Below are 17,310 nucleotides of genomic sequence, written 5' to 3'. Positions count from 1 at the left end.
CGAACGGAAGTGTTTATAATTCGTAAGTTTGCATGTTACGATACTAAACCAGCAAAACTATGATTTATTATTGTATTCTACATCTATTCTAGTGTAGTAGTTATAGTGCGTGTACACTGTACAGTGCTCACTTTGTTTACTATTATTATCACGTGTGATACGTGTAAACTTTGCAAAGTTTCCCATTACGGATATTATGTAAGTACCTACCTACCTATATTTTAATTATGAAAAAAATAGGTATTGATTGCAGGTAACTTACCCACTATCAAAGATTACTTACATATCAGTCCTACGAACGATTGAACAATGGCCGTATGACTAATTTTGGACCAACACATTTATCTACGAAGTGTACCTACGAATGATCAAAACTTTTTAAAATATCAAAACTTGCATTAGAGATTGGCTAGACACCACCGTTTGATAATGATTGCGAGTGAAAAACGAGAGATTCAGATTATACAACATTTTATTACTTAGTTACAAATTAAATATAGTACCTATTACAAAATATACATTCACTAGCTCGTTTTTTATGCTAGTTAGTGTTTTTGGCAAGTTTGATAGGAAATCTTCCGTGTGCACTAAATTTTATTTTCAATTATCTATCTACTTACGAAACTGCTAGACAGACATTCATTTGTATTTTATTTCAGTATAATGTATTATTTTTCAGGCTTGTCTGAATTTTTTTATAACTTTACGTATACTTTGTAAATAAGTACCTATTATCTTACATTGCGCAAATTACAAACAAAAAAGAAAAACAACAAATAATTTATTATTTGATACTTATATTTTACTTATTTATTACAGTTTCCATCATCCGAGGTTGGTATAGTTCGTTACTGTTCCTCTAATTTTGTCGTTTAGACTGAGTTTTTTCTGAATTCAGTGGAAAAAGATTGAGTGGTTCAATATTTTGTAGATGTCTCATTGCGGCAATTTCTACCTGCGCGGGAGTTGGAGTCGGGCCAACCGACTGCTGGCAGCAATATACATGCGCCTAAGCGGGTATTATGAAGAAACGACATTTTCCAATATTCTTGAGAAAGTAAAATGATTACACTATTTTAAAAAATACGAAAGTACAATATTTAAAAAAAATACATTGTTGTACTTAATCAGCTTTACCTATGGGTTGATTATGTACAGTAATGAACGAACGTCATTTCAGGCGATTAAAAAGTATTTATTCAATTAAACATCTCAAGAACATCTTGTCACTTTAAAAACACAATATAATAGGTATATCACCCAAAACACAACTGTCGGTGAAGACCATCCGTTAACTCATGTGTCCTGTGCGTCCACTAAGTAAGTACATTATCTATTTGATGGTTAGAACAAGAAATGAAACACTAAGCACGTTTATTTTATTTATTACACGTAAATATTTTGAATACAATCACAATTGTTTTTCAAACATGGATTATTTTATGTAATGCTTATTTTAAAATTAAAACATTGAACATACAATGATTAACATATGCAGAGTTATCACAATAATTCTATGAATCAGAATAGCTGAATATTAAAAATATGTACAACACAAACTAAATTCTATTTTCAAGCTTGATATTTACAGTGTAGTAATAGCAGACCTCTAACACCTATTTTGCCTTTTATATGAACTAATTCTTACACCAATCTAATTTGAAAAATCAGTAATAGTACATTCTATAAGTTGGTACGCTAAATATGTAGTTTAGAGACAAGCCTCTTGGCTGGAAGAAATGGTTCTCGTATCGATAAGTCCTTCCTCTGTACCTGCATAAACAAGTTGCCAGATTATAGTCTCTGTTGATGTGTCCTGGAGCATGATGAGGCGTGATGAACTGATGGAAGGTACGTGATCGCACGGCGGGGCATGGTGGATGGATGTGTTGATGAATGTCGTTTGTTGTGGTTGAATGATGGTGCCATTAGTCCGAGTGATGATAATGGGTGCAGTTTTATAGACAATGTTTATAGTTAAAGTGACGGAGGCGGCGGAGCGTCGACCCCGGCGGCGGCGGCGGCGGCTAAAATTACCGCGGAAGCTCCCGCTGGAATGCCCAGACGCATCTAGCCGAAGACATTAATGTGCATTCTTCGTAGTTCACGTGAGCTCAGTTTCCTGGTTTACTGTGTCGCTGCTCCTATGATTCTCCCTCCAGCGATGTGTTATAATATTAGCACAGTTTAATGATGATTTATAAGTATGTTAAGTGTATGACGTCAATAAAGTGTTTATGATTAAATAAATTTCCAGCGCCGGCTATCGGTTTCGTAAGAGAGCCGTGGCATATGTCCATTGAACTATTTATATGTAAATTAATTTACAACCAGATCAATGAGGGCGCGGTTGTGCAAAGCTCATACAGGGGGGGAAGGGGGGTTACTCACTTTGCTCCCATGGCGGACTTGGTGTCGAGAACCTCGACGATGTCTCCCGCCTTCAGCGACACCTCGTCGTCGGCCGCCGCGCCGTAGTCCGACGTAGCCACCACCACATCTTCAACCTGGAACAAAAGATACACATGTTCAATATCTGAGAGGAAATAGTTGGAATGGATATACCCTGCAACGATGTTGGATTAAATAAGTAATACTCCGTTACCTTCGGTGGGCTTCTGCTGCAGCTCGATCGAGATCTGGTCATGGATGACCGAGAGGAATAGCTTCTATAGCTTGGAGTAGTGTCTACACTGCTGCTGCTCAGTCTGCTCCTCGTGTTCTCCCTGTCGAGCAGCACGCCGCTGTATCTGCGGTTGTACCCTCCGAGACGCGTTATCCTCTGATGATTGCTGATATTGCAGTAACCGGTGAATGTCTGGAATTCTTCTTCCTTTTCATCTACTATAGGGCAACTGTACATGGAGAAGCGTGTAGCAGTAGGTTGGCTTAAATTCAGGGCAGAGAACACATGCATAGGTTCGAAATGTCGCAACCCGTTTTCGTCTAGCACTGTGTAAGCTATTTGCCCAGTGAGCACCCCGCGACTGGCCTCCCGCGGGACCACGGCCTGCAAGCCTCTCTTCATTATCAAAAGTGCACCGGAACAATGCAAACCTCCCTTTTTGCGTTGTAGCAAGAAATCTTCCATTGCAAGACTGTTCTCTGGCTGTAACAGACTCAATGGAATATCTGCTGATGACATCAGTGCTGGTTCTTCTGGTACTATCATGAGGGCAGCGCTTTCTCGAACTAGATCTCGAAGTCTGGGGTCCGTCCGAGCTAGCTCTACGTCTGTCTCTAGTTTTCGTAGTGCTGAGTGCAAGTTTGGAGACTTATCAGCAAGTTTCCTCATGACTGTTAATCTTCTTAAAATATTAAGACTTGTAGCATCTTCAGCTATTTTAGATAAACTGTCACCGTCATTAATGACTGCCAATAAGCTCCTGGCTACATCAGACATACCAAGCACTTTTGCTAATCCAATAGATTGAACCATCATTTCTTTTAACTCATTTTGATTGGACTCTTCCATTATTTGCTGCAATTCCTTGTTGCTAGCATCTTGGACTGCAGCAACTATTGCCTTTTGTAATGTTTCCGTTGCTTCATTATCAGTTTTTATAAATGATATCGATTCGGAAATGTGACTTAATACATGGTGCAATAAACTCGTGTCATTTTTGGTGATATTTTTAAAAGCCGGTCCTAAAACTTCATTTTCACTGCTCAAGAAGTCACTGAATTTTTCAATAATATCCTCTTCTGTCAATGAATTGTTCTGCAAGTTGCAGTTTAGGGCGATTTTGATTAATTCTACTTTTGGATCAGATGTGTTTTCTAAAATTTCTTCGCAGAGAATGTCTTTTTCTTCTTCTGTTTGAAGGATCTTATACATGGCCGAAACAAAGTCTTCGTCAATGGCTTTGCCTAAAATAGTATCAATAGATTTTAATATAAATTGGTATTTCCCTTTAGTGTGGTTATTATTCGGTTCTTCAAATTGCTCAGCTGTAACCAAGGCAGCCAGTACTGCAGCAGCAATTGAATTTTTCACATTGTCCTGATGCGCCGAGTGGCCATTCTCGTTATCGAATCCTAAATGCTCTTGAATTTGCATTCGTTTTTTGCTTGATCTACTCTTTTTTCCTTCGCTTGAGGCTTGATCGCTACTTTTACAATCATGAAGTTCTGTTCTAACATGGGCGCTCATTTCTATTATGGATGTGATTACTGCCATTAATTGATTAGCAACATCATCCTTGAGCCCATAATCTGTAACAAAAGCTTTCAAAGCTTCTGCATTTCTAGTTTCATTTAAAATAACATTTATTGCTGGTACTTCTGCTGGAACTTGTCTTCCAATCCCCATACCGGCTTCTGACAGCTGTCTTAGCATATTTGTGTCAATACTTAGCTCACCTCTTGTAGAAGTTGTATCGTTGGGGTTGGTTTTTACTTTCAATAGCTTCAATTCTTCTGGGGTTACGACAAAACTTTGCACTGAAAATTCGAAACCTTCTTCACCCTCTATTAAATCAGGAGCTACAAACTTGAGACCTTCAGGAGTCTGGACAATTTGACCAGGGACAAATGTAACGCCATTGTCATCAGTTTCTATAACTCTACCCGGCACAAATCTCGGCCCTTCTTCCGTATCAACTACTTGACCAGGTACAAAACGTGAGCCTTCTTCTTCAGTTGATATTACTTGTCCTGGTATGAATGTTGGTCCAGCTTTTGTTTCGATAATTTGACCGGGAACAAATCTAGGACCATCGATAGTATGAATTGTCTGACCTGGGACAAACTTAGGTCCTGTTTTTGTATTGACTACTTGACCAGGGACAAATTTGGGACCATCAGCGGTATCCACTACTTGTCCAGGAACAAATTGCTCTCCATTTTCTGTGAATACGGTTTGGCCAGGGACAAATACACCTTCTACCATCATGCCTGGAACAAATCTGGATTCATTTACTTCATTTTTGACTAGTCGTCCTGGGACTACTTTGCCATCATGTTTTGGTATTCTTGATCCCGGATAAAATTCAATACCTTTAGCTGTTTGCACCATGTGTCCAAACACGTATAAAGATTCTTCAGATAAGGAACATGTTTTGATATCAATTGGTAGTCCTACAGGAGTACTTTCAGTAAAAGTTATATCTTCAGCAGACTTGGCAACTTGAAATTCAACATGGCCATCAGCTTGCACAATAGTTTTTCCCGGCATAAACTTTTCTCCACTATCAGTGTGTACAATCTGCCCTTCAATAAACTTTGGTCCATCTATTGTTTCAACTGTAGTACCCGGAACAAATTCTAATGCATCATTGCTCGTTGTTTTTGTGATGCCGGGTACAAAGCACGTTTCACCATTCATTGTTACTGTCTGGCCCGGTATGAATTTTAATCCATTTGGAGTAGCAATCGTAGCACCTGGCACAAATTGTAATTCATTATTTTGAGACAACACCTGTCCTGGCACGAACTCCCATTCGTTATTAATTTTGGCATTTTGTCCAGGAGTAAAAATTATAGCATCATTTTCCATCATGGTTTGACCGGGCACAAATTGTAGACCTTCTGGTGTCATAATGTTTTGTCCTGGTACAAATACTTCCTCAGATTCATTGGTAATAATTTTTCCGGGTACAAACTTAATTCCCTCCTCGGAAAGCACGGTTTGACCTTCATTAAAACGATATGTTTCATCTTTTGTCTTAACTGTTTGTCCGCAAACGAATTCTTCTCCGTTACTTGTTTGTAACACTTGTCCAGCAAGGAAAAATGGTTCATCAGTGTTTTCGTTCATAACAATATGCCCTGGTAACAATACCGGCCCGGATGGGGTGTTAACACTGATTCCCGCCACAAATACCGGTCCAGATGGTGTTTGAACTGTTTGGCCTGGAACAAAAACGGGGCCTTGTGGTGTGATCACATGCTGGCCAGGTATGAATGTTTTGGCTTTATTAATATCAATGGTTAGTCCTGGTATTTTAGCCACTTTTTCACGTTTTCCTTTTTTGATGTTTTTAATAACTTTCGGTAGGTTTTCCATCGTCGGAAGCATGTCAGCCTTATTTTCTGCACGTAATTTTTCAGAAATATTACTTGTTTCCAGTAAACGTTCTTGAGGCATTTCTTTAACAGCAGTTAATACTGATTCAGAAGGTCTTGCACTGATAGGTTTTAAAGGATTAACACAAGGAACACTTTCTAATGCTAGCGAAATGTCACCAATACTGCTATCAACTTGTAAATTTTCAGCTTTACAATGATACGGAGTCAACTTTACTGGTGATGGAAGAGTAGTTATATGAGAAACAACATGCTCATCAGTCATGTCTTTTTCAAAATGGTCCCAATCCCAAGATTCAATCAAAGGGTGCATCTGATCTTTCCATTCTCCATTACATGTAGCAATACTGGACTTGGATCGCATGTGGTTTACATCAAAATTGTTGTAATTGTAGGTCTTTACGTCACATTTGTCATGTTTAACTTCATCCAATTTAGCTTTCTTAGCTAAACGCTCTTGACGTTGCGTCTCTTCTTTTAGTTCCTGAACTTCGGCCAATTTTTCTTTATTTTCAAATATCTTTTTCATTGAAGAAAGACCCGCTGCCCTTTTACGTTTCTTTTTCTTTTCTTCCAGCTCCTCTTTTTCTCTCTGTCTTAATACCTCTGCATTTGGTCCTTCACCTTCAAACATTTCAACGTCTTCTGAGAAGTCCCTGAACTCCATAGACACGTTACGACCATGTTTTGTTTTAATTAGCACTGTATCCGAGTCTTTCGCGAGCATCACATCCCTGACGTCACCATCTCGCACTGCAGCTTCCATTCGCGCCGAAAACACTAAACTACACCTCCGCTCCTGAACTGTGTAAACGTATCGCTTCTCTTCTGTCACTTGTTTGGTCAACAGCATATCCATTAATGCTTTTTGAGCTTCGGTGGAGCCGTCGAGAACTGGGAAAATGTATCGGTAGTCCGGCAGCAACTCGTGTTTTCTGTTTCCATAATTTATTTCTGGTCCATAGTGGTGCGGTCCCAATTCACCGGCGACGTTCGTGATTTTGCATTTGGTCTTCCCCGATCTTGTGGTCAGGAGAACTGGAATGTAGTGGTGGGTCGGCAGGCCGTAGGACTTGCCGGTGATGCGGCAGCAGCGCTTGGCGTCCGCCGGTGAGATCGGTGCGAGGAGCGGGAAGTAGTTGGGCTTGGGCAGCCCCCGGCTGCGGCCAGTGATTCTGCAGAACGACATCTTGTTGTCAGCAGGCTGTCATAGTAGGGTTTGTTTTTGGACCCTCGTCGGTAGCGGAGTGTGTACTGTGAGCGGCAGTGGTTATTGTCGACTGGAGGCGGCGCGTGGCGGCGCGTGCGGTCGGGGCGAGGCGGGCGCAAGGACTGCCGGCCGCGGCCGAGACGCACAATTCGCACCTTTGCCGACTCAGACGGTGTGCCGAGCGCAGGCGTGTTCCGCTTACGAGTTATTTATAAACAAAGAAAGATGGATTTAATCTTTACGTAAAAATATATGACACAGATTTAAGAGCAAAAACAACAAAGCGTTAAAGCATCGGTTTTAGTTATTTATTAAGTTAAACAGGGCATTACATCGGTATAAAATAAACTCATTTATCTCTTATATTTCGCATTTGAACCATAAATCATAAGCTTGAAACTTATTCCGGTAAACCCCTGACTTTCACCATTAATTATCTGAACGAATCTTTAAAGCTTGTTACTCTAAAACTCTAACAATGCAGTACGCAAATATACTTAATTATTATTTTGAAAAATCATAGTTGGAGTTGGCTAAGACGATTAATAATTGTTATACCTTATTTAATTATGTTGGTATTTATGCACAATTTATAGCTTAATTACACATATGCCAAAAGTTCAGGAAGTTTAGCCGTACCTATACAGAATGAGTAATCTTTCAGGTGAAAGCCCTTTGTTACAAACGCGAATGACCTTCCATACAAATAGCAAGTCATACGACTGTCATACGAAGTGTCAACTCTTTTACGCACTGTCTCTGTCAAGGAAACGTATAGTGCCACAATCTTATCTGTTCCGGTGGCGACGTCGCTGTCATGGAATCCAGTGATGCCATCGATTAAATTTTGCCTATTTCTGGTTTAAACGACAATGCATTTCTGCTATTACCTATTGTTATAATTTTAAACCAGAAATAGGCAAAATTTAATACATTCATAAGTATAGATAAATCAAAATATAGGGTCGATAGTAAATGAAAGTGGATATAATATATCAAATGACATTTGTTGTATGGAAAATTTGTCCACGGCGAACAGAAATATAATTAGTTCTGATTATGTTCTGCTTCTGATATAGGAGATTAAATCTAGATTACAATGGTAATATAATATGTTAGTCGTGAGAATGACGAGATAGATAGACTTAAAAAAAACTATTAATTAAGTATTATTTTTTAACACTTTATTTTACATTTTCTAAAGTAACAAGAAACAAAAGCATACAATTAAAAGAAATTCAGACAGTGTGCAAAGGCTAATTCATCATCATCATCATCATCTCGACCCATCACGTCCCCACTGCTGGGGCACGGGTCTCCTTCCAAAGGCTAATTGCTAAAAAGCAATTTCTTTCAGCCAACTCTTGATAAGTTGGGAAAACAATGACATGTCATAAATCATCATTATTTCGTCTAAAATCGCTGCAGGTGCGCGAAATTCTTCTTGGTATATTGCCTAAGATTTAAAGTATCATGTCACGCCCTCACACCTGTAACCAAAGAAAAATAAAGATTATATACTTTTCATCACGAGTACCACGACCCATCCCGTCCCCACTGCTGGGGCACGGGCCTAACGGGTAAAATTATTCGTCATATTTGGCAACACTAACCTGTAGCCGCTGCAACTCGTTCTTCCAATTTTTCAAACGGAATTAAAGGCGCCTGAATACGTTATTCTTCCTGCATAAAAGCCAATATATATAGTACTACTTTTCTTGCATCACATTACAGCGTTTTTGGCAGTATTTCACCCACAAAATCACAAAACAAATTAAATAACGTAGCGTCAGCTTCTTCGCAGAAATTGACAACTCAAATAACGCACAGAGTATGAAATGACGTTTGACAATGACGTCTCGTTGTTGCACATTTTGACCACCGGAACAGATAAGATTGTGGCACTATAGACATTAAAGTATTCGCAAAGTTTTACAAACATGTTTTTCACCCACAGGAAGAAAATTAAATAAAAGATAGAAGTAAATAAAATAAGAATTAATTAAATGAGGAATAAAATATTATTTTAAAACTTTTGAAAATCAACGATTCATAATATACTTACTTCAAAAAAAACAAAGGTTTTGTTACCAAAATCCTATGAAATTTTCAGTATTTTTATGTTAATTATTATGATTAACATACTTATTATTATTATTGGGTTCTAAATGGGTTTGTAAAATTGAAAGGTATTAATTTGAACTGTTTGGAGCATAGCTTGCTTATTAATTCCAACTTCCAATTCCAAGATAAAGTCGATCCTTATTACCTTCCTGCCACCGTCGAATTGTAGGAAAAAATTGTTTTGAACCCATAAATATTTTTTTGTAAAATCCATTTATGTAAGTTTTGTCTTGTTGTTTTCTTTGAATTAAATTTTGTGTCTACATTATTAAGAGTAACTCTACTGCCTTCACCAAAGAAAGAAAGCAAAGCAGTAGTAGCACGAACGTCAAACTTTCGTAGAAATGACCTCGGCTTCGAATCGTTACATAAATTATGATATATTTTGAAACGAAATGAAAATAAACCAAACCTTCACGGCCTACGGAGAAGCGAGAAATCTGGTAGACGACGAGTTTCGCAATTAGTCTCTATTCTCTACACGGATCCGTTTCGCAACAACTTTGATCTTGACTCAAGGTAACTGAACTTGTCAGTTTGCATGCTGTGGTCATCATCATCAGGACCTTGGATTCTTTTAAACAGGGCTGAAGGAGTAGATTCTCACTTTTTCCTGCTTGACATAAGTACTATGATATGGTAGGTATAAAGGAAAAAAGGGGAATAGCAGCGTGAAGGTTTAAAAAACAAGTCTATATCAAAATTATTTGTATATGTATAAACGATGTTACAGTATGTTTCGAAGGCGGTATGGAGGTAAAAATATATTTTTTATTAATACAAGCTCAGTTTTTCACTGGGGAAAATATGTCTATAATATTACTGTTATATTATAGATATATTTTTCAGATATACTTTTGCGTCCTATTCAACGACCATTCAATAACAACTCTGCATGGCATCATTAAGTTCTGCTTAACTAGACGTTCTCAGGAGTAAAAACGACAAAAGATAATCACTACTTAAAAAACTGTAATGCATGTAGCTTTTTTAAAATTTAATTAAAATCATTAATAACTATAAATCATCATCAGCCAATAATCATCCACTGCTGGACATAGGCCTCTCCCAAGAAGCGCCACAACACTCGGTCCTCGGCCTTCCTCATCCAACCACTACCGGCTACCCGCCTAAGGTCGTCAGTACAGCGGGCAGGAGGGCGTCCTACGCTGCGTTTGCCTGTTCGTGGTCCCCACTCGAGAACTCGTCTACCCCAACGGTTATCGGTTCTTCGGCAGATATGACCAGCCCAGTGCCACTTCAGCTTGCATATTTTGACAGCTATGTCGGTAACCTTAGTCTTTTGACGGATAACCTCATTTCTGATACGATCCATCAGAGAAACCCCAAGCATAGCTCTCTCCATAGCACGCTGAGCGACTTTAAATCGGTGGACCAGTCCTCTCATCACTGGCAGGACGCACTGGTAAGACTTTTGTCTTCAGGCTCTGAGGAACTATAATCTGGGGATATATATGAGGACAACTATAAAACCAGTAGCTGAATCCTCTATTCTTGCAGTTCTTTGTCTGCCCCGTAGAGCTGGGCTAGTTCCAACTCGTACATCATACAGAATACAGACTAGTCTTCATTCTTCAAAGAAAGATCACAATGAATGACTTGAATAAGTATACGTTTTCTGGGAAAACTTGTTTTAAAAAAATTAAATAATGACAAAGAAAATTTTCTTGTACTTTCTGTAGGTAACCATGGACGATGGTATTGTATTGATTTTTCAAAGTCATATTACCTGAAAAGCGTAAAAAAAATCTTTCGGCATTTTTACATTATTCCGACCCCAATTATATTATGATTATTATTCTTTGACTTACTCCTAGATCTCTGGATAGGTAGTTATAATACGTGTTTTGACTTATACATTATATATGTACAGATACAGTCACAAACATGTGAAGTGCTCTATGTATAGACTAAACTATCTTTATGCGCCAATGTCTTCCGACTTCAATGATAATGAACGTCGACAGTTTTCTAAACATCTTAAATTTAAATCTTCAAAGCTCTCCATTGCATCGTGAGAACAAGAGACGAGGTGGCCTTGAGGATATCAAAGTCATCATTCCACCAGCGATCATTGACGTAGGAGGATTCGTTTATATAACTTTTCTTTGAAATGTACAGTTTTATTCACTTTGTAGAGATTAGTTAAGTGTTGATTTGGTTCACTATATTACACGTTAGCGGCTAAAGCGTTGGCTAACTTAAATATAGTGTATTGTATTGTATACCTAGTAAGTAAAATGTACGTTTACATAGTACATAATAATTATGTATACTTATAGGATAGGTTAGTATTTTCATACATTTTCGCATTACGCACTTCCTGGCAAGGTTGTTTACGAGTACAAGCTGCCATGTTCACAATACACAATGAATTGCGAACAGCGTTCCCTTGTGTTCTGAACTCAATAAATTAATAATACAAATCAGGAAAAAAGCTGCTTACATTTAGCGCCCTACATACAGATAGTACATTCATTTCATATTAAACAACAAATTGGTATAAAAACAAACTACTCCTTATACAGCCATTCCTAGTCTGAAACGTTGTCCCTACGGTTGATAAATATTATCTTTTCAATGAAACGTCCAGTCTGCTAGACTGCGTCCAAAAACCAACAAATGAGAGCCGTCACCGAATCTACAAGCACATTTGCATTTGTACCTCCAACGATATTAACTCATTTATTAGACTCTACGAGCAACACGCTCCAAACAGAACGATTCTAATTAATAATTTGACTTAAATATAGGTAGAGACGACATTGGTGAGGTCGAGACAGGTGGAGCTGCTAATGTTCGGGGTGAAACGTCTTTTAGAGATTAACGAGAGTGTACAGCAAGTAACAAGCTTCACAGATGATCTTGATACTAAGATTGTGGTAGGCCACCGGATGCAGATGGCGTAGAACTGTTCATAATATCGGTACTATTGGAAATATAGACAGTATTTAGTATGGAAAGGGCACGGATATAATATATAGTAGTACCTAAAAACTAGTAGTACAGTAGTTATTATCATCAGCCTATAGGAGTCCACTGCTGGACGTAGGCCTTTCCCAAAGCACGGCACTGGATGCGAACTATAGTTTTCCGCATCCAATAATTACCAGCCACCTCTCGCAAAGTCGTCACCCCATATAGCCGGAGAACTTCCTACACTACGTTTGCAGTATATACCTGTGTAAAAACTCTAGAAACAAAAATAAAAATCCCCGGAAGAAAGAAGGAAGATGGTAGACAAGGTGGAGTGACAGGTGACGATGTTATTAATAAAGCGAGTCCGGAGCGGGACCAAGGCTGGTGCATGATGAATAGGTGTGTTTTCTTTCATGATTCTGAAAAAATACAACTTTTCCGTTGACATTGAATCAGATCAAGATTGTTACTGGTGCTTGTAACAACGTGATTTGCCTTCTTATTAATTTAAACAAGAATGAGAATGTACAATAGTATGTTACTGCCTTACTTACATGACACATGGCAATCATTCGGTTAGACCACAACAACATTTTAAATGTTCTTTTAAAATAAATTATCTTTTTGAAGGGTTTGCTTTATAGTTTAATATTGTAGGTATTTGCCCTTGTAGGTATTAAAGTGTAGGTGACCACGCCATATACCTGTATTTGCCCAAAGCCCAATACAACAACACGAAAATACTTATTTACAAGGAGAACAATGTACTTATTTGTTACATTAGAAACAAAATACTAACAAGTTTTTCAAAATTTCATCACGTCCAAGAATTGCCTACACGTTTTATATTTCTATTATTATCGTAAAATTCAGGTGATTTTATGTTTCTGGCACCATATTAAATTTGTGTTAGTCATCGTGGTTCCGAGAGCTGCGCGGGCAGGACAAAGTACGATGGCGCTCCACGGGAAAAGCTAGTGGTGATCGTGTACTGCCAACATAACGATGATGATTTCATCATATTTCAGGGAATCCTACTAATATTATAAACTTGAAAGTTTGTAAGTATGAAAATCTAGTTAATTACCTAATCATTTAAGCTTTGAAAGCTTTCCCCACGTCTCAAAGAACTTAATGAAAGCTTCCAGACAAACAGTTCATAAACCAACGAAAAAAAACAAGGAACAAAATTAGACAAGTGAAAGACAATAGATCAGTGGAGATCTAAACAGACCTACTTACGAGACAGACCCACACACATACAGTGAATATATTTGGAAGTTTCTTGGAATAAACTGTTGGACAGCTATTATTATTGAGGCCTGTCTGAGCTAGACTAATTGTAATGGTCCGTGAAAACTCAATGTTTTGAAACCAGAAAATTCATTGGGGTTGTTGTACTCGGAGGATTAACACACATTTTAGTTAATATTTTAGTTTAATGCCGCTGGTGGAGACCTAAATGTAAAGATTAGCGTTTCATCTTATATGTAGGGAAAATAACCATAAAATATTGAAACACATTTTAAAGTAACCAGGTTAACAAAATTATAAAAACCGGCCAAGTGCGAGTCGGGCTCGCGCACAAAGGGTTCCGTAGCAGCAAATATAATTTACAGTTAAATCAACCTATCTCAACAACTATAAGAGATACTTTGATCAAACCAAAAATCGTTGAAAGAGTTAATTAGCATGCATCACCTCTATTTTTTTTAGAATTTTATACCCCGTAGTTATAAAAATAGAGGGGGGGGGACATACTTTTTACGACTTTGAGAGCTGATATCTCAAAAACCGTTCACTTTAAGAAAAATGTTTTTTAGAAAACTTTATATCATTTTAAAAGACCTTTCCATTGATACCCCACACGGGTATGTACATCGAAAAAAAAAATTTCATCCCTCAGTTTCATGTATGGGGGGCCCCACCCCCAATTCTTTTTTTTACTATTTAGTGTCATATTTTTGTAGCGGTTCATACAACACATATTCCCATCAAATTTCATCACTGTAGTACTTATAGTTTCAGAGTAAATCGGCTGTGACAGACGGACAGACGGACAGACGGACATGACGAAACTATAAGGGTTCCGTTTTTGCCATTTTGGCTACGGAACCCTAAAAATGACTATCAACTAATAATCTTGTAATAGCTTCCTCAATAGAGGCAGGGTCATTGACAACACTCGTGTATTCTAGATTAAGAACTATAATTAAAGCATAGTCATAAAAACACGATAAATTATTTTTCATAACTGCTGGCAGTCGCACCATCACTTGGACATTTATGTGGCATCTCCTCTCCTCATTAATAACCAGAAGACAGGCTGTTATATACTGATAATTCGTATTTAGCCCAGCCACTTTGATAGCTTAGATCTCTAAGATATAAACCGATTTTAAAACTTCAGCTTTTCCTCTAGCTGCCGAGATTAAAACATCAAATGCATTAATAGCGTACAGCTGAGATAATCAGGCCATTGACATGGTTTAGTGAGAAAGTGGGGATCGTTGTTAAAGTTTAGAGCAGAGCTATCTACGATGCTGTATACCTATAAATAGGCCTCTCCCAAGGAGCGCCACATCACTCTGTCTCTGATGTTTCTCATCCAACTACTATAGGATACCTGGCTAAGGTCCGACCAGCGTAGTGAAGAGGATATCATCTGACATCGACAGATTTAATATTATGGTCTAACAACGTATGTCTATTTCATCTTATCTAACTGGCGCCATGTGTATATTGTTTCTTTCCACACTATTTATTAGGCGGGTAGTCGGTAGTGGTTGGATGAGGAAGGCCGAGGACCGAGGGTTGTGGCGCTCCTTGGGAGAGCCCTACGTCCAGCAGTAGATGATTATTGACTGATGATGATGATGACACTATTTATTTATACAAGCTACAATAAATAATCGCATCAATATCCCGCGATTCGTGCGCCTATACATGCCGAAAGGGCTTAACATTCACAACATTTTTGAGTGGCCAGGTCAGTTGGCACGCCTCCCGCCTCGTTAGTGCAAGTCGCCAGAATCTCTATTAACAATACTTACCCTGGGATTACTAGTCACTATTTCCATCTATCCTAACCCTATTCATAGACAACAGTGCTTCTTTCAGATTGTGCGCGCGGTGTGCGAATGAAAGCAATGGAATATGGAGAGAAACATAAGTTTAAAACAAAATAACAATAATAATAAGCTTAAAAAAACATGTTTGTAAATATGAGAGGAAATATTTATCGCACAGCGGCACGGGTTTATCATCGATCTATAGAACTAGTATTGTATACTAAGTATAAGACAGTATCTTTTATTTTAAAAGCTTAAATTTGTACTATACATATAATTATGAACAAAGATTCATGCAAAAGATAATAAGACAGTAAGGTTATACAGTACGGTACGTGAAAATGCATGTATTAATTTACAGAGTACAGAATACTTTGAAACATTACCCATAAAGGCACTTAAACGCTGATCCAGCCAGACCCAGTATCTCAAGTTTGTAGCTAAAAATGGAACAAGATATTATGAAGAACTTCTACACGATATAATGCTACGGTCTGTGATGGAAAACACAAAACAAAATATATATACGTCATGATGCCCACTTCAGCACTTGGTTTTCCTATAACTGTGGAGAGGTTTGCCACAATCTCCAAGCTGGGCTGGCGGGTTGAGAAAATCAACAAACGCAAACATTGCACAACGACGACTCAAAATCATTTTTTGTCTAACAGAAACGTTTGCCCCGACCGGGACTTACGAGACCGGGACCTTTGGCATATGAGTTGTGTTAGTAACTGATGGGGTTGTGACTGCAATGTAACGTTTTCCTGCCTTTTACACCATGAAGCATCAACTAGTCCACATGAGCACTAGACGTCCACTAGAAATGCTTCTTAGATCTTAAGTTCTTAGAGACAGCTTCTTAGAGGTTGCAGTATTGAAATTATTGATTCTGGCTTGTAGCCCTATATTAGCAAGCATTCAATATGACAAAGCGTATATAATAATATGTATATCATTGTTTAACAAAATCAAGAAAGTCCCTACTTACATCATTGTACCTTAGACGGTAGAGTTTTATAAAAAAAAAGTTATATAGGTAGGGGTTTGGAAAAATATGAATATTGATACTGAGCTTTTTGAAAAACAAACGAGCAAATAATAATATGATGCATACAACGGAAATGCATCAAATTGGGTCGAGTCCAGAATAATTATCTCCTCGTAAATTGAAATTGTGGCAATAAATAACGACGTATGGGACTAAGAGTGGTCGCATTAATATTGTCTTATGTCCTGCGTGAGTGTGTGTGTGTGTGTGTGTGTGTGTGTGTGTGTGTGTGTGTGTGTGTGTGTGTGTGTGTGTGTGGAGCGGAGTGGACTGTATGTGGTTGGTTTGTAGGCCCTGGGGGTGCTTGAAGCTCGTGGGAGTGATAATAAACGGGAATTGTGATTGATCCGTGTGTTTTCGTGTGAAGAGCAGAAACGGAAGAGAGAGTTGAACATAGACAATGATATGAAATATAGAAAACATAGATAATAATCATAGACAATTAATGTTGCTAGCCAACAGTGTGTGTGTGTATGTGTGTGTGTGTTTGTGTGTGAGCTTGTATGTGAGTCAGTTGATCAATAACCATACAAAAACATTTCTAGTAATGATTTAAAATAATAATGGAATAAAATACGACACACCAAGAGGAACAAATAGACTTGCGAGGAAAACTCTTAAATACGCGATCCTTCCAGCTTTCCCGGAAATATAAAAGTGCACTCGCATATTTTTATATATCAGAGTTTTTATATGCCAACCAGTTTTTGTGATTCGGTAAGTCATTACAGTATTTCAGGCCAAACGTGTTTACGACACAGGCCATGTTGATTAATTGGGGTACTGACTGGAAAGAAGAGCACTTATTCGCGATTACAGATTTATGTTGGCGTAAAAAATGCATAAAACGGTAATTGGTGAGAGATATGTGAGAACCACATACTGGG

At 38.1% G+C, this 17,310-nt stretch overlaps 1 protein-coding gene across 1 annotated transcript in view; it reads right to left on the bottom strand.

Annotated features, from left to right (window-relative positions):
* LOC105382253 (obscurin) overlaps positions 1 to 7,371 on the bottom strand; it is a 71,605-nt gene extending 64,234 nt beyond the window's left edge. Inside the window, exons 1-2 of the mRNA XM_048633413.1 lie at positions 2,606 to 7,371; positions 2,392 to 2,507 (exon numbers count right to left, since the gene is read on the bottom strand). Coding sequence (XP_048489370.1) covers positions 2,392 to 2,507; positions 2,606 to 7,216 — 4,727 coding nt within the window. The 5' untranslated portion in view covers positions 7,217 to 7,371. The remainder of the gene's footprint in view (positions 1 to 2,391; positions 2,508 to 2,605) is intronic.
* Between the last annotated feature and the right edge of the window lie 9,939 nt (positions 7,372 to 17,310).

The sequence above is a fragment of the Plutella xylostella genome, chromosome 5, assembly GCF_932276165.1.
Source record: "Plutella xylostella chromosome 5, ilPluXylo3.1, whole genome shotgun sequence".
NCBI lineage: Eukaryota > Metazoa > Arthropoda > Insecta > Lepidoptera > Plutellidae > Plutella > Plutella xylostella.
This window is presented reverse-complemented; position numbering and strand designations above follow the sequence as displayed.